Source organism: Ambystoma mexicanum, chromosome 5p (assembly GCF_040938575.1).
Source record: "Ambystoma mexicanum isolate Mex_15411 chromosome 5p, UKY_AmexF1_1, whole genome shotgun sequence".
Lineage (NCBI taxonomy): Eukaryota > Metazoa > Chordata > Amphibia > Caudata > Ambystomatidae > Ambystoma > Ambystoma mexicanum.
The window spans coordinates 273315287-273333698 of record NC_090930.1 but is presented as its reverse complement, the minus strand read 5'-3'; the positions used below and the strand labels follow the sequence as shown (position 1 = coordinate 273333698).

The 18412-nt window shown below is 49.5% G+C and overlaps 1 protein-coding gene across 1 annotated transcript in view; it reads right to left on the bottom strand.

Annotated features, from left to right (window-relative positions):
- The window catches only part of NKAP (NFKB activating protein), a 420242-nt gene that overhangs the window by 120221 nt on the left and 281609 nt on the right, over window positions 1-18412 (bottom strand). Inside the window, exon 7 of the mRNA XM_069612688.1 lies at window positions 3545-3623. Coding sequence (XP_069468789.1) covers window positions 3545-3623 — 79 coding nt within the window. The remainder of the gene's footprint in view (window positions 1-3544; window positions 3624-18412) is intronic.

Here is an 18412-nt window from a genome sequence, read left to right as displayed (position 1 = left end):
AAGACCCTGACCACCTTTCCCAAGAGCTGCGGCTTGAATGACTTGCGAACCCAGAACACTGCCCATAGTTCCAGGACGTTGATATTCAATACCTTCTCCTCCTCTAGCATCAGCCCTCTGGCATATGGTTGGCTCGTGTGAGTGCCCCAACCTTCCAGTGAGTTGTTGGTCGTGACTGTCGTCTGATGCGCAGGGGTCCTGTGACATGTGAGGGTGAATGGACCACCAGAGCAGGGCTTGCGGGAAAGCTTGATTGAGGGCTATCCTGTCGTTCCATGAGCTGGAGATCTGCTTCCAGCTGGCGGCCAGGTATTTTTGGAGCAATCTCATTGGTAGCCTGCAATGAGGGACCAGATGTATGCACAAGTAAATCATCCCCAATAGGGATTTCATGGACGGGGCTGTCACCACTCAGACGGAGGATGGCCTTTGGACTTTCACCAGGATGACATGTATGCTTTTCCCCGATGGGGCCGCCAGGCACGAGACTGTTGAGTCAAGCCCCCAGAAACAGAGCGTCTTGGGACAGCACCATGCAGCATTTGGGATAGTTTATGGAGCATCCCAAAGAGGTTAAATTTGAGACCGTCTCTCCACTGTATGCGGAGTACAAGACCGGACTAGCCAATCGTCGAGGTAGGGGTAGACATACACTCCCTTCTGACGAAGGAAAGCCGCCAGTGAGGCAAGGCACTTGGTCAACACCCTCTGGGCTTATTTGAGGCCGAAGGGTAATGTCTTGAATTGATGTCTTCTTTGGATGACAAACATTAGGAACTTCTGATGTTTCGGGTGAATGGGGATATGGAAATGGGCATTTTCCAGATATAGTGTCACCAGGAAATCTCCCTCCGCCAATTGGCTGAGCACGTGCTGCAACGTGACCATCCTGAACTTCTGGATCTTCAGGAATTTGCAGAGACGACGCAAGCATGTTGCTCCGTGTCATCTTGCTTCCAAGACAAGCATGGTGCCCCTGAGCTATCCTCCCAAGAATCTGGAGTATACTCTGGAAACCCAGAGGCACAGAGGGACCATTCTATTGCACCTTTCCGCAGCATGGCCTGAACTTCCTTGACGAGTTGGGCTCTGTGCTATTCTTGTCTTGACACTGGAGGAAATCATGGGCACTTTTATCCATAGAATGTCTCTGTTTAATGACGCTGAGCACCCATTTGTCCGTGGAGATGGTACGTTACATGTCGACAAATTGAGATAGCCAGCTTCCCACTGGGGTGCTGATGTGGGGGGGGGGGCGGGATCAGGGACTCGGCCTGGTCAGGCTTCCATCTGCGTCTTGGTGGCTTGTGGACGCTGCTGGGTACCTCCCCTTTAGGCCAGGAAACAGCCTCTATATGCCTCCAGAGTAGTGGAGCGGGAGGGCTGATGGTAAAGAGGGCTGCACAGCTTGGAAGTTCGGGAGACCTTCCCCTTCTGCCTTGCTGGAAAGGTTACCCTTGTTGAAAGCCATGTCGATCACCTTGGCTTGGACGTCCTGCCTGAACTTCATGGCCTTCAGCCAACCTTGATGGCACAGGGCAACCCTGTTGCTCATCTCCAGGAAACCAGAGTCAGCAATAGACTTGGAGGCCTTAAACAAATTACTGGCCACAGGATCTGGGCATGGAAGCACAGGAGGACCAAGAGCCACAGAAGGTAGTCGCTGCTGAATCTGAGAGACCAGAGTGTGGAGAGTTGACAAAATGTCCAAAGAAACATCTCTTGGCTATGGATCTCTCAGAGCATGTATTGGTGAATGTAGCCAGGAGGGGGGGGGCTCATAGTGCCATCAGGTAGAGGCGGTTGTGCAGGCCACAGGGACGGCTGTGGAAGCAGGCCAACATCACCCTCCATAGGTTATGAACCAATGTTTTCAAAGACTTCTACTTACTCTACTTCCTCTCCCTCCTCAGACAGGATGGTAGGAGCAGAGAGAGGGGCTGGAGACACGACCATGGGAGGCCACTCAAGAGTAGCAGGTAGTTTAGGGGCCCTTGTGGGTTTTGGCAGAAAAGAGATCTGGAGGTGCCTCACTCTCTCGGCTGGAACCTCTCGGAATGTTGCCTAGCCCAGGCCCACCTGGAGAAGGTAGTGCGGGTGGAACAGACCCAGCCAGGACTAATGGAGGCCTTGGAGACAATGGTACCCTTTAAATAGCCGTTGTGACCATTGAGATGGTGCCAGCAGTCATCGAGGAACCTGTCGACGTGACAAAACCCGCCGGCCTGGTGGACGGTGTCGTCATCAAAGGAGTCTTCGTCAACGAGGATGATGATGATGATGATGATGATGATGATGATGATGATGATTTCGGCAACGGCATTGGTGTAGTCGGCGATGATGCTGCCGACGACAAACAATGTTTCATCAATAGGGTTGACGTGACGGAGTGGACAATCTCCAGCCCCCCAAAGACGGGGTTTCCTTCGTGCCAGTCACCAATCTAGACAGACACAATGGTGCTAGTCGATGAGGAAGTGAGCGTGCAATGACGTCGCCCTTTTAGGTACCTTCCCCTTCGAAGCGTCTTCAAAGGATCTTGACTTCCTGCCAGAGGGAGTACGCTCTTTGGGCCTGCTACTTCTGGTAGAGGCATGACTGCGCACAGACGTTGAGTTAGAGGCCTCATCTTCCTCTAGCCTTGAGACCAGTCTCCGATGGCGATCCTCGCTCTTCTGAGTAGAGAGAGACTGGCAGATGAGGCATGCCTCCACATTGTGGTCTGGTTGCTGGCAGAAATGCATTTCTGGTGGCGGTCCACAATGAAGACATTCTTTTGAATGCAAATTGAACAGGCCTTGAAGAGGCTTTTCTCGGCCTCCGACATGGCGCATGAACTAGACCCAAAACTCGGTCTGCCGCCTCACACGACGCGAGATCGAGACTGGCAACAGATCCTCGCTGCAGACAAGTCACAACGGTAATGGATTGAAGAAAATTTGGAAGAAAAACTATCAAGAATAGGCAAAAATACTCGATAAAGTCGAGGAGCAAAACTCAAGAGCTCCCAACATGAAAACGTGCAGTAAAAATCGGAAGTTGTCCACCACCAGGGAAGGAGCTAAGGAGGACGGGTGTCACTGGTTGGGGTACTATGACCAAAAGTGACAATAGGTTATACAAGTGACAATGCAATTTTTAACTTAAAGCTAAACTGCTTTATTTTACTGAGGATTCCCAGCCTGATGACAGGGAATATTCATAGCATGTGAATGCATGCAAGACCCCATGCTGGAGCAGCAACACATTCATATCTGGAAGATCAAAAGTGGATCAACACTTCAAGATGGAGATGGGGACAGGAGAGCTATATAGTTGGATGTAGTCAAAGGCATCGGGGTGGAGTGTCCACAGAACCATCCCTGTAGAGCAGACATACATCCCACGTGTAGGAAGAAAGCAAGATGATGTGGAAGGAGTACTGTTTTAGATGCATTATCAAATAATTACAAACAACATTGCTAATGAATTCATAGATTAAAAGGGCTCAGAATGGTGCAAGATTAGTTTATCAAGATTACTTACATTATAAAATGTTACTTACTCCAAAGGTTTATCTTCTTGAGACTGGTGCGTTACTGGAGCTTCTGGTCCTACAAAATCTTCTACTTCTGTACCAATTTCTGCAGGAAAATAAAAACACTTTTGTTAGACATGGTTGACAAACAATCAGAAAAATAATTTTTTACCACATGCCACAACAAGATATGGGAGGGCCACATGCCAAGTGCTTAGCTTGTGCGAGAGGTACTGGTCAGCTCAAGAACAACCTCTGCTGCTTATGAAACCTGCCCCAAAGAACACACACAAAATACAATTATAGGTTTACTTTTGGCATATGCTGGTGAAGATATGTCCTCAGATGGTGTTTATCATATTACTATCACTATTGTTAACCAAACGTGGCACTCAATTTACCAACTTTTTAGAAGATGGGTGGCTGAGTAGGCCCAGATATACATTGTTTCACTGTAAAGTGAAAATGTGCATCTTCAGTAGATGTCTATTAGAGAGACTGACAGTAGCCTAGAAAGGCTCAGGGAATAGAGGGTTAATTTCCACAAGGGAAAGGGGGATACCATGTCTCACCCAAAGATGTCCTTACCCCACTCCTCAAAGTCCCCTCCACCCTGGTCATCCTCCCTCGCATATCCACCCCCAGGGATGGATCGAAAAGCAATGGCCTTTTCCTGACCACTTGAGAGGAGGAGCCAGAGGGAAAAGGAGTGAGGACGCCTCCAGGTTCCTCACAGCACAATGTTGTGCACTGATTTTTGGCTAGTCTCTTCCCAGCTACTCAGTTTAATTGATAAATGCTGCATACTGACACATACCTATTCTGATCATTCCCCAATTGTACTTGCACTTAAAATGGGCACGTCACCCTAACCCCATCGGCGCTACTCGATCAGGCGTTTTTATGTAAACACGATAAGTGAATACAACGCTCATTTTGAAAACTAACACGATCTGTTTCCTCACATTTCACCCTGTACGAGGCATTTAAGGCTTTTAATGGGTAGTGGCATTGTCTACATTCATAGGGGTACTCAAATCAATTAGGGCAGAGTTAACCTCCCAAATCCATACCCTTGAAAATCTGTATGGAGAGAAGCCCTCTGTAGGTCTATTGGGTGATATTAAATCTGCATTACTTGAGTTCCATGATCTTCATAGGAAGAATTGCTCCGGGGCAACACGGTTGTCTTGGAAGCATGACAATCCAACGCAATACAGGTTCAAATCCCGATCCCGCGCTTAATGTACAAAATGGTGGCAGAATTCTACAAAGAGTATAAACATGTACTAGCGCTGCTCCTACTGCAGGTACCGAGCAAGTCCATGAACTGGAGCATACTCCACCCCCGATATTATGTGAATCAATCATAACGGTTCTCCTAAAACCAAATAAAACCTCAGAAAGCCTAGGCTACCACCGCCCTTTTTCTTTGATCAACACAGATGTTAAAATCTTCGCCAAACGTTTGGCGAGTCAACCGATGATGCTAATGCCACATTTAATACATCTGGACCAGGCAGGGTTTGTACCCTCTAGATTGACTGAGCTTAATTTGAGGCCTCTTTTTGGTATTCTCTCAGATGAATCCCCAAGCTAACGCTGGAGCTGCAGAAAAGGCGTTTGACTGTCTCGTGGGAATTTCTGTTTGTGGTGCTAGACGCACATCGCTTAGGGCCCTTTCTGAGTAGCTGTGTTCGGCTTCTATGTTCCTCTCCTTTGGCTAGGATTCGAGGGTACAGAATCTTATCGTTTGCCATTTGATTAGGCTGGGGTGTTTGACAGGGCTGCCCACTATCCCCCTCCTTTTTGCTCCATGTATCGAACCCTCGCCCAACATATCCCTGTGAAACATTGCTGCCGCAGTTCACACATTTTCTGATCCCCTGATGGAATATCCCTGTATGCCGATGATGCATTGCGATATATCCGCAATCCGGAACAGAACCTCTGCTTTATCTTTGAGGAAATTCAGGGTTGCTACCAGTACTCCGGTTACTACATCAACTGGTCCAAGTCTGAACTGTTTGTGCTGACGGACAATAAGCAACCACCTGGTGATATGATGGGGTTCATATGGCCTCCAGAAACCTATGTATTTGGGGGTCAGAGCATGCAGATCCTCTAGGTACTTGTACAATGATAACTTTGCTGCCTATGTCCCATCTTTACGGCTTAGCTGGAGCTTTGGTCTAGACTTACAATATCCTTATATGGTCATTTATCACTCCGGAAGATGGTAGTTGTACCGAAACACCTTTATTATTTGACGAACATACCCATTTGGCATGGGGGGCCTTCTTTGATACAATCCGTTCCTAGGTATCAAATTTTCTTTAGGGCTCAGGCACCACCAGACTGGCATGGGCAGAAATGTTATGACCCAAGGGGTCTTTCCGCCCTGGATTATGAGCTGTACTAATTGGTTGCCCAGTGTGAGAAACCTCAAGGCATTCTCACAACTACTCCCCGGGGATCTTCTGTTCGGTGGCATGGGAAGGGCCATCGCTTTTGGATCCCGACCCTAGGGGTGGACTATCGAGGGAGGATCATCTGAGTGGAGGGTCCATGGGGAGAGGGTGCCAGAGGGCAAGACACAGTAACCCGCTTTTCCTAATATTGAATTACCCAACCCTCCCTCAGCCTTTGTAGGATATTGTTGTTCTTAACCTAATTACACCCCTACAATTACACAAAGTACTGAGAAGAGGAAGATACCTCAAACAGTTTTGCAGACCACCTATAGAAAATGCCACTATAGTACTGGAATGAGCAAGAGGGATCATGGAGACTATAGAGTTGAAGGTCAAGCATGTCCCACTGATTTGGTTTAACTACAGTCCGGCACGTCCAATCCAGGACTCACACCTGAAACCCTTTCAGAGGGTTCAGGTGCATATAAGGTGGAGCACAGGACTGGAAAGAGAGCTGCCTTGGTAAAAAGGGAGAGAGCAGCAGGGAAGCCAAAGTGGACCGTTGTGAGCAGGAGGAGAGAAGAACATGAGAACGATGGAAACTTGCAGAGCAGGGCACTCTGCGAAAGCGTGGCGAGGGAGCTGTGTTTCCAGGGAGCCGGTGGGGTCAGAGGAAGGAAGCCATGTGGAGTATCGGCCCTTCCCGTTTGGTTCTGCAGATGCTCGTTCCCCTGGGCTTAGGAACCGGCCCAGGAGTGCCTGAGGGGCAGGTGACGAGACCCTGACCTCATTCGTCGAGAAGCCGTGAAAGAAGAAGAGTCGTGATGTCCAGCAATACCACCAGTGAGTCTGTGTGTGAAGAAACCAAGTGCGCGAATGCAGGGAGAGAGGCTACATTGTGATAGAGCAGGCCCGTGCCGCCAGTACACTTATGAATGTCTACGAGCTGTGATGAGAGAAAGAATAACTGAACGCTGCGTTAACAATAGAATACATTGAACGTTACAGAAACAATCCATTGGAGGGGTTGTGTGCAATAGGCACGTTCTCGAAAGTCTCAGATCAAGGCAGACGAGCAAAATGAACCAAATGCAAGGTTAAGAACGGATTGTGTGGAAACAATATATCCGAGTAGTCACGTCTGAGGAAGCTGAACGTGTTTAAAAAGTATCTGATCAATTAAGGGCACTGAGAAAATAATAAGAACAGTCAATACTATTGAAAAGAGAATGAAAGCTGTGAATGAGCACCCCAGGGGAGCCAGGGAAGTGTGATCAAAATGCTGAACTAGCAAACTGAATAGAAATTAAGGTTGTAAATCAAAACCAACAAAGTGGAAGTTGGGAAAAATCACCAAAGAAGTGCCAAGATAGATAAATAACCTCTGAATGTTTAAGTCTTCTGAGTTGGTTGTGAACCAACTAAGCAATTTAAGTCAAGGAGACAGAAAGCTGGGTGAAGGGCAACCGGTTGTGTGACCTGTAGTTGGTGGGCCGTGTGGCCAGTCAACTGCGCCTAGACCAGGAAGCCCCAACAAATCTAGAATTGTGAAAGTAACCCTGAAAACAAGATAAAGCTGAAGACTTGAAGGAACGTTTGAAGTCTATATTTGTTGGAACTGTATCCTGAACTTGGGGAAGGGGTCTAGAGATTGCTCCAGACTTTATTTTGAACACTAATTGAGTAAGAAAAGCCCTACACTACATTTTTGTATTAGACGTGAGGGCAAGCATAGGCAAGCATAGGTTTTGACACAGACACACTTGATGGGACTTAGACATATACTTTCCTTAACATCCCCATCATAGATATAGGGCAAGTTAGGCATTGCACCCATCCCAATATTTAATAAATATTCTACTACCACTCCCCTCTGAAGCACTCCCTTGTGCATCCTCTTCTCAAGAAACCCAAAGCTGATCTTTCTTGTCTGGCTAACTATCGCCCAATTTCCATTACTCCCTTTCTGGGCACACTCCTGGAAAAGTTGCCCATCTCTCAGCTTAACCTTCATTCCAATTCTGTTGGCTGTCTCCATTATCACCAGTCTGGCTTCAGAGCTGCCAGAAGCACAGAAACTGCTATCCTGAACATCCGTGAAGATCTGCTCTCCAACCTTGACTCCAACATTCCCTCTGTCCTCATCCTCCTCAATCTCTCTTCTGCCTTTGACACTGTCAACCATACCATCCTGCTCAACCGCCTCTGTGATAACCTGGGTATCACTGGTCAGGCTCTGGCGTGGCTGACTTCTTTCCTCTCCGATCGACCCTCCCAGGTCCAACTTGGGTCGTTCCCATCATCTATCGTCCTCTCTACCTTTGGCGTTCCCCAGGGGTCTAACCTCTCGCCCTGGCTTTTCAACCAATACCTGGCAACTTTCGCCCACTGCATTGCAATTTTCTGCTCAAATTTCCAGTGCTACGCTGACGACAACTCCTTTTCAGCCTGCCCTCAGCCACCTCCTCTCACTCTCTCATCTCTGATTGCCTAACTGCCATTCAAAATTGGTGTGCCAATGATTTTTGTCTGAATGCCAGCAAGACGGAGATCGTCCTCATCGGCACACCTTCACTATCCTTTCCACTCACTCTCTGGCCGGCATCCCTTCCTTGGCCCTCCTCCTACCCCCACCTGCGAGGCTTAGAACCTCTGGGTCATCTTTGACTGCACACTTTCCTTCTCCACCCACATCTCCGATGACTCTAAAATGTCAAACTTCCTACTGCACCTCCTCAGAGGGGGTCTGCCTTTCCTCTCCTTCCCCCAGAAGCTCATGGTCTCCCAAGCTCTGGTTCTCTCTAGGTTGGTCTATTGTAACAGCCTCTTTCTAAATCTACCTGCCTCTACACTCCGCCCTCTGCAACTAATCCAGAACAGGACTGCGAGACTTGTCCTTGGCCTCAAGCCCTGGGATCGTATCTCTCCAGCTCTGAAATCTCTCCATTGGCTCCGAGTGGATGCAAGGATTAAATTCAAAGCCCTCTGCATTGTCCACAAGGCTTTCTGGGGCCTGGGTCCAAAATACCTTCAGCTATCCCTCTGCAAATACCTCCCATCTCCAAACTCTTCACTCCTCTAACTCCCTCAGGGTCAGTCGTTTTTCAAAGAAACGAGCTGTGGGTAGATCTCAGTCTTCGGCTGGGGCCTCTATCTGGAACAGCCTCCCGGCCACTATAAAACTAGAGGAAAACCATCCCCGGTTCCTGAAGCACCTCAAGACCTTCCTCTTTGCTTCTGCCTTCGATCCCCCTCTCCCCTGCTGATCTGTTCTCTCTTGGCACTGTGCACCTGGTCACCCTCTGTCCTCTGGGCCCAGGTACCTGCTCCCCCTGCCACCCTCCCGCACTGCCTCTGGGCCACCCCTTGCACTGGGGTCTGTATCTGTACCCATGCAGTCCTCCCCCCCCCTTTTTTCTTCCTGCACTTATCAGACCTACCCTGTCTGCTGCCTTAAACCCAGCACTTGCCAATTGCTGGCTGCACTACCACTGTTTATTGATTTTATTATTTATTTATTATTATTATTTATCTGTTGCTCCTTTGCTCTGCACTCTCCACTTCTCCCCCCTTCCATGCACTTTTCCCCTCCCCCATGCACTTGCGCGTTCTCAATGTCACTGAGCTTAGTAAGATCGTTGTTTTGTTCTCCCCTGTTCCCCTCCCTTGCCTTGTCGTGCTCTGAAACACTTGTGAATGAGCGCAATAGAAATAAAATATCAATACTGTTGGATTTATAATCTGTTGTCTGTGTCTTACCTTTATACCATGCCTGTCTCACACCAGGCTCAATTTGCGGTTGATTGGTATGTGTTGTCCCCTACTTATAGTCATATAGAAATAGAAAGCTATGCCACAAAACCGCTGAACCCTCGCTCTGTCATGTTCAGTGAAAAATACGATAATTGTACGTTTGATCCAGTTCGAATTCCGCTCAGTGCCTGGTCTAGACTGTTCCGGCAGCTGTGTAGTAGCATTCCCTACAGCAGAAATGCACCCCTGTGGGGCTTTCCAGACATCCTCCGAACTCAGTATAAGAGCATACGGTATTGCAGTGTTTTGCTGACTGGAATATTTGATAGAATTTTTGCCAAAAAAGTCAATTGAAAAATCGAAACATATAGGGGTGGGAAGGGGTTAAAAGGAGGTGGGGATGGGGATTCGGTATGGGGAATATCATAGGGAAAGTGGGGTCTTGACGGGGGGTATCCCCCAAAATAAAAACATTCAATGTTTTTTTTTATTGACTTTTCGGCATAAACGGCAACAACGCCCATTAGCACCACTCTGTGTTGAGTTATGCAATCTGGCCAGGAGGCTGACCAAAACAGGGGGTGGGAGGGGGGCAATTCATGGATCCAAGCACGTCCCATAACCTGGCACGATTTACCTTGTCCAAAGTTGTGCTCAGATCCATGAATGCCAGGTGTTTTAAGCTTCTTACTTGTAACTATTGTTCTCCATCATGGGTCTGGCATGGATTCACATGCTCATGAATATTCCGTTGCCAGACAGGAAATCTTTCACTTCAAAACTGTATTTCTCCTCTAAACCAATCACTGTCCTCTGGGTCATACTGCGCCCATTAAATGACAGTCCACTCCCTAAACTCCACCCCTGGTGGCCATCTTCAGATTTGCTAAGCACGCAAAGTGGCAGTATGAACCAAGAAGAGCCACAAAGGGGAAGGAGGGAGGGTTTGCATGTGAATCCATGCCAAACCCATTCTGGAGAACAATAGTTGCAGGTAAGTAACTTAAACTTTCTCCAGCTTGGGGTCTGGCATGGATTCACATGTTCATGACGATTACACAGCAGTACATATACAAAACCACGGGAGGTGGAAAGGCTCAATGGAAGCAATAAACACTCACCTCTGGAACAGACTCACGTCAAATAACCAGGTTGCTTAGCACCGCTTCGCCGACTAGGGACTCCTCCCTGGAATCCCTGTCGATGCATTAGAACCTCGTGAAGGTGATGTGGACCTCCATGAAGCAGCCCTCCAGATGTCGAGCAAGGGTACCCCAGAGAGAAACAGTTGTTGCTGGGATTGTTCCAGTAGAGTCGGCTCTCGGCCGGCCTGGCAGCGGCTTGCAAGCCAGTCGATGATAGTGAATGATGCAGCCAGAGAGCCACCTGGAGATGGAACATTGATAAGGCCTTTCCTTGATTTACAGGTCCAAAGTTGACAAACAACTGAGAAATCTTCCGAAAATCCTTCGAAAGTGCCACGCAGAACTTCAAGGCACGAGCGACGTCCAGCGAATGCAAGGCCCTTTCCGCAGTCGATGACTGCTCCGCTAAGAAAACAGGCAACACCAAAGGCTTGTTGAGGTGGAATTCCAACGGTACCTTCAGCATAAAGGTGGGTTGTGTACGCAGTAGCAGACTTGAAGCGTGGAAAGAAAGGTAAGGCTGCTTGCAAGACAGGGCCTGAATCACCCCGACCCACCTGGCCGAGGTGATAGCCATGAGGAAAGCAGTCTTCCACAAGAGAAACTGAGTGGGACCTGATGGATACGTTTCCCATGAGCTAGGTTAGCACTACATTGAGCTCCCAAGCCAGCACAGGAGCCTTCAACGGCAGGGAAGTCCTGAAGAGTCCCTTGAGGAACTCCCCGATGTTTGAAGTTGAGTTTGTTTGTTTTAAACGCAGCCAGGCCCATGGGCAACCGGGTGCATAATCTTATACAACAGATTACAACAACATATACACAGAATACACCAATTTACAGGTTATGAGATAGAAGCAGCGAGGCGTATATACACAGCAGAGTTATGTTACAGGAGGATGCAAGGCTGACGTGGGGAACCTTATGCGTTCTCAGTGAGCAACCAAGCTTTGGCTTTGTTCTTGAATGTTCGGAACGAAGGTTCAGTTCTGATGAATGTAGGCATTGTGTTCCACAGTTTGGAAGCTAGGACAAGGAAACTCACACCACCTGCTCTTAGGAGTTTGAATCTAGGCATGGTTAGACTGAGTTTGGGCTGATCTGATGGGCCGAGAGGAGGTGTGAAGTGAAAGACGCGATGATAGATAAGGTGGGGCATTGTTCAGGCATTTGTGAGTCAAAGCTAGTGTTTTCAAGGCAATTCTATGTTTTACCGGGAGCCAGTGTAGATCGGATCTAGTGGTGGAGATGTGGGACCGTCTAGGGATGTTGAGCGCTGCCCTTATGGCATTGTTTTGGATAGTTTGCAGTTTATTGAGGTTAGATTGACTGGTCCCTAGGTAGAGGGCACTACAGTAGTCGATTTTGGACATGACAAGTGTTCTGGCCAAGGTAATGCAGTTATGAGAGTTCAGAAAGGGTCTGCAGGCGGTAATAAGTTTACATGTGTAAGCCGATGCCGACCTAACTGCGTTTGTTTGTCTGTTCAGGAAGAGGGTGGAATCAAGGTAAACACATAAGGTTTTGGCATCATTTGAGACCTTGATGACGTTACCGTCGATGGTGAAGGACTTGTAGGTTTGGTCTAATTTGTTAACGATAAGATGATCCTAGCAATAGGAGCTCCGTCTTATCGTCGTTAAGGCAGAGTTCGTGCTGCGCCATCCAGGCCTGAATTACCTGGTAAACTTCATTCAGGGATTTGGTATCGGCTGTGTAGTCACCAGTGATGGGAATGAGTATCTGGGTGTCATCCGCATAGTTGGTATAGGAGACACCCAGATAGTCGAGCACATCAAACAGAGGCTTGGTGAATACATTGTACAGTGTGGGCGATAGGCAAGTGCCTTGCGTGTGGGCAGGATCAGAGGTTGGTCTGACTGTAAGGGCTTTTGTTTGTCTCTGATTTTGGTTTGGAGAGTGGCAATTTTCCCCAGGAGACCCGACTGTATATTCATGCACCAGTTACTGTCTTTAGGGCAAGAGTCAGGGGAGGCTGCAGGTGTCTCGAGTTCCTTAAGAATTTTAAATAATTCCTTGGTGTTTGATTGTGCTAACGCAATGCGATTATTGGAAGTCTTTTTTAGCCTGCAGTAGGGCTTCTTTGTAGTTAAGAGTGGCTAAAAGGAGATCGTTTGTGGGTGTCAGAAGGGTGACTTTTCCAGCGCGATTCTGCACTACGTTCCTCTTTTCGCAACACTCTAAGCTGAGGTGTGAACCACGAGTTGAGGTGTGCCTGTTTAGGTCTCCTAAGCTTGAGCGGGGCGATGGAGTTTATGGCAGTAAGTACTGACTGGTTTTAGGTGTCAGCTAGGCTAGTAGGGTCTGAACACTTGTCAGTGGCGATGTTCACGGTGGGAAGGATAAGGGGGAGAAGCTTTTCCGCAATTATATATTTTTTGTTTCTGGTAAGGGTGGAAGGGGAGACAGGAGGCGTAGGTAGCAAGGCTGCTTCAATGCTGAAGGGGATGATGTGGTGATCAGACCATATGCAAGGGGTGTTTGAGAGTAAGCAGATGTTGTAGTTGGTGTCGCTAAGCCAGTCAAGGGACCTCCCTTTGATGTGGGTAGGTGCTTGTATATGGTGTGAGAATCGTAAATCAGTTAAGGAGTTAGCAAGGTTGAGGGCCGCAGGGTCATTGGGGTCTTGGTGGCCTAAATTAAAGTCGCTGAGGATGATGGTTTGGGAGTTAGTTTTTGCTTTGTCCAGTACAAGAGCAGTAATGTCATCCACAATTCAAGAGGGGGGACCGGGATGTCTGTATATTAAGTGGATGGTGGCCGTTAGTGTGAGTTTAACAGAGTAGCTCTGCAGATTCCACCTTGGTGCTCGGTAGGGTTCTGAGTCCTAGTGAATTTCTATAGATGAAAGCAATTCCTCCGCCTCTAGTAGTACGGTCGCATCTAGTGATGGAGTAGTCTTGGGGGACGAGTCTGTGGTCTCAGAGTCGACGAGTCTGAGACCACAGCGAAGGTGCGCCCGGAGACCTGGTGTACCTGGATATGGCTGCGAGATGCACCTTTATAGCGGCGTGAGCCAGTGTCGCCTTGGCCAAGGATAGCAAGTATGGTAGATGTTTCGGGCCATGACACAGCAGGGTAATCTTCTGAGTCTGGCACCACACAGAGAAGCATTTCCATTTATGCACGTAGCACTTCAATGTTGACGAGGCTCTGGCCCGGAGGTCCTTTCATTCTGCAGGTGAAGCAGAACCTCCAAACTCTAGGGCTGTAGGAGCCATGCCCTCAGGTTCAGAGACACTGTCGTGAGGCATAGAATCGCCCTCCCACTTCTCTGGCGAGGAGGTCCGGGGACAGTGGCAGCCTAATGGACGGGGCCACTGACAGAAGCAGCCGGTCCGGATACCAAATTTGTCTTGGCCCCATCGGGACGACGAGTATTATCCTGCAGTGGCACTGTTTGAGTGTGTTTACCACACATAAGAGTGGAAACAAAAAGTGTCCAGGATCCGTCCCTCCCACAGAAACAAGAACGCGTCCACCATGCTCCTCGGTGAGGGAACCTGCTGATGAACCACTGGCACTTGGCCTTCACCGCCGTCGCGAACACATCGATCTGGGGCTGACCCCATTTGCTGAACAGAAGGTCCACCTGGTCCTGGCGAAGTTCCCATTCGTGGCAAGAAGGCAGTTCGCTGCTAAGCGAGTCCGCAATGGTGTTCTTGACTCCTGCTGGGTGAAACGGGATGAGGAACATGCCTTGATGAATTGCACAGCGCCACATTTCCTGGGCATCCTTGGAAAGCACTGGTGAGCAGGTCCCCCCCTTGTTCCAGAATGTAGAACATGGTGGTGGTGTTGTCTGAACATCCTCACCACCTTGCCCTTCAACAACGGCAGGAGGGCCCAGAATGCGGCCCGAAGTTCCAGGAAGTCAATGTGGAGGTCCTTTTCTTCCGGTTGCCAGAGGCCTCTGGCGTGCGAATGTCTGGTGTGGGCTCCCAATCCCTCCAGGGCGGCGTCCGTGGTGACCATCTACTGGTAAGGAGGAACCTGAAACGGACTTCCCTGAATGAGATACGGCTGTACACCCCACCAATGTATCGCCTGAGGAACTCCTCGTTGAGGGAGATCTGTCTGCAAAGTTCCCATACACTTGCATCCACCTCACATCCAGAAACTCCTGGAGAGGTCTCATGTGAAGTCTGCAGAGGCAAACAAGGCTGATGCAGGAGGTTATCATGCCCAGCAGCGACTTGATGGATCGAACCGTTGCCGCCTGAGTTGACGACAAGCGCTGTACTTTGCCTTGTATGGCACTCACCCTCTCCTCCGAGAGCGACGCCAAACAAGTCACTGTGTTGGGTCAGGCACCTAGGAACAGCGCGTCCTGAGAGGTCATCAAGCAAGACTTTGGATAGTTTATGGAGAACCCCAACTTTGTCAGCATACGTACGGTTTTTGATGTGTGCTCGCTTGCCAGAGAGTGAGCGGGAAATCACCAGCCAGTTGTCCAGGAGGGGTATACGTGGATGCCTTGTAGACGAAGATGAGCCGCCACCGTGGCCAGGCACCTTGTAAAAACCCTCAGGCCGAAGGGCAGAGCCTTGAACTGGTAGTGCTGACCTTGAACTACGAATTGTAGGAACTTGCAATGTTACTTGTTAATGGGGATGTGGAAGTAGGCGTCCTCCAGATCCAACAAATTCAGAAAATCTCCTTGCTCAAGTTGGCAAAGCAGGTATTGCAAAGTGACCATCCAGAACTTAAGACTAAGTACTTGTTGAGACGACGTAGATCCACGATCTGCCTCCAACCCCCTGTTTTCTTTTGAACCAGAAAGTATCTCGAATATACTGCAGAGCCCCAGATACGCCGGGGGACGGGTTCCATTGCCCCCTTCTGAAACATGGTCTGCACCACTGGCAGAAGCTGTGGTCCATGTTGTTCCTGTCGCTCAATCATCGGAATACGGGGACACCTGCGTTGGAACTCCAAGATGTGCCCCTATCCGAGAGCATCCACCACCCATCTGTCCGTGGTGATGGTTTCCCACGTGCTGACTAACTTCGCAAGCCGGCCTCCCACTGGGGTGCATGAGTGGGGGGGCCTGAGGCCACGGCCGGTTCAGGCCTGCTTGGTGGTCAGAGCTGTCTTGAGGGCGGCGGTGCCGCTATCCTCCTGCGCCTTGAGAGCAACCCCTATACGCTTCTTGAGTGGAGGAGCGTGAAGGCTGCCGGTACGGGTTATTATAACCCTTGTGAATTCTTCCTGGTTTTCCTCTGGAAGAGTGAAAGGACGATGGCCTTCACTGCTGCAAAATTTCCAGGGAGTGTGCCGTCTCTGTGTCGGTCTTTAATGCCCGCAAAGACTCGTCGACTGCCTTTCCAAAGAGGTTCTCCCCGTCGAACGGCATATCCAGCACCTTAGTCTGAACGTCCCAGCAGAAGTTTGTTGCCTTCAACCAACCTGGACGATGCAGGGACACCCCCCGTTCCTCATATGGCCAAAACCAATGTCTGCGATGTCCACTGCCACCGATATGGTGGGAACCGAGGCCACTTCCCCTTCCTGAAAGAGTTCTAGTGCCTCGACCTTGTCTTCGGGCAGGAAGTCCAGAATAGGACCCAGCTTGAACCATAGTTGCCGGTCATATCAGGACAAAATGGTTAGGGTGTTATCTGCCTTGATGGTAGAGGCTGCTGTATAAATTATCCTCTTACCCATTGCAACAAGCTTCTTCCCCCTCATGGTCCCGAGGTACCATGGCTGCTGATGATTGGTTCACTGAGCGCTTCCTGGCTGCGGCTGAGACCACTGAATCAGGCGAGGGCCGAGATCTTAAGCACCTGGAAGCTGAATCTGGAACCCTGTACTTTTTCTCGAATCTGTCCGGCTTGGTCGTGGCCATACTTGGGGTTCTCATTAGAGCTAGGCCTTCCTGCCAGATGCCATCCAGGAAAGGAACGGACATGGTCTTCCTTCTCGACTTGCACCGCTGGTACAGGAAACCTTTCTTAGTCTCCTCAGGAACCAACTGAAACAGTTCTGAGGCCCTTCACATGACAGAATGAAAGAATCAAACTTCGTCCGGTGGGTAGGCCCTATGGGGCTCATCCGCATGTGGTGTTTCTCAGCCACGAAGATAGTCATCCTCGTCGATGCCCGTAGCCATGTCCATACGCGTGTCCATGTGCGGGGCCGGGGCCGCGGGTGCAGTCTTCTCGCCACAAGGTGGTGGTGGAGGAGGAGGAGGAGTCGGATGCTGCCGAGGACCAGCAGCCTCTTTGGACATTCTCTTCCGTGGGTGAAGGGGCAAGCTCAGCCTCGGAGGCTCTGTCATCTCCCGTGGAGGCATAGGCCCCAGTGACGGCAGCCTCTGCTGGATTTCAGGTGACTAGTGTGTGCAGGGTCGTTAGAATGTCTAGGGGTGAAAGGAGCCAGTGGAGTGGGGTCTGGACTGACGTCTTCTCTTGCAAGCAGGGGACTCTGGCCCACCGCCCCCAAGTCCTCCCCCTTTGTGAACTATGTAGTAACCGTCATGCAGATCATGCTCTACCTTGTGGGTACTTGAGAAGATATGCTACTGCCCATCTGTAGCAGTCTGCTGGTCCACGTGCTGGGGAAATTCCACCAGAGGGACAGTCTCTCTTTCCTTGTCAGGGGGCGACTGGGTCGGTGCAGTCACCAGGTCTTTTCCTGACCAATGAGTGGCCGCCACCTTCGTTGATGCCTCCGCAGCTGCATCTCGCCTCGGGGGTAAGGTCACCCGTGGAGTGGTCGGCACTTCCTTCGTGGACCCACTCTCCTTCGTCGCTGCTTTTGTCTACAGTGCCGTCGTTGACTCAGTGGACCTGGCATGCTGCAAGGTCTTAGTCAGCTTCGACATGTCCTCCACAAACTTGTCTCTCGTTGGTTTATCCGCGGACACAGAGATTGCGCGGGGTTTGGGACTTTCTCTTTGAAGAGGCCCCTTTCTTTGTTAGGCTCCCCGTGGAGGCCGATTGTGATCACGATCGCCTTTTGCCCGACTTGGGACTGGCATCAGCAGCGAACCCAGCAGAGCTAGCGTCGCAGAGCTTTGCCTTCTCTTAGACCGCCGTGAGCGGGGCGTCCTCAAAGGATCTCGACCTCCTCCTGGAGTGAGTTCGCTCCTCGGAGCGGCCGGTCCTAGATGAGGCTTCACCATGCCCAGAAGCCGAGTGAATGGCCTTGCTCGACTTCACACAATAGGATTCTAGTTCACAATAGAAAAACAGTTTCACTCCACCGTTATATTCACAACATCTTTTAGCACACAAAAACAGGGTTTGGAGCACTTCTGAGTGCAAAACATTTCAAACCAGAGTCAATCTTAAAACCACTGATGCTGTACCTAGGTAGAAGCACACCCTGTATCTTATCAGGGGGTGCTGTTCGTAGGATGACGGTGGTGCGCCGCCTATCTTAAAGAAAAGAGTGAGAAATCTATCCCTACTTAATAATACACAAAGAATTTGGCGTCTAGACTTTTCTTATAAAAACCCACACTAAAAGGTAAACCATGAAAGGAACAGACCATTACTGTCTCATCTGTCTCATAGTTTTAACATTGCAAAGGGAAATTTCCTATATGGCTGGTGAAG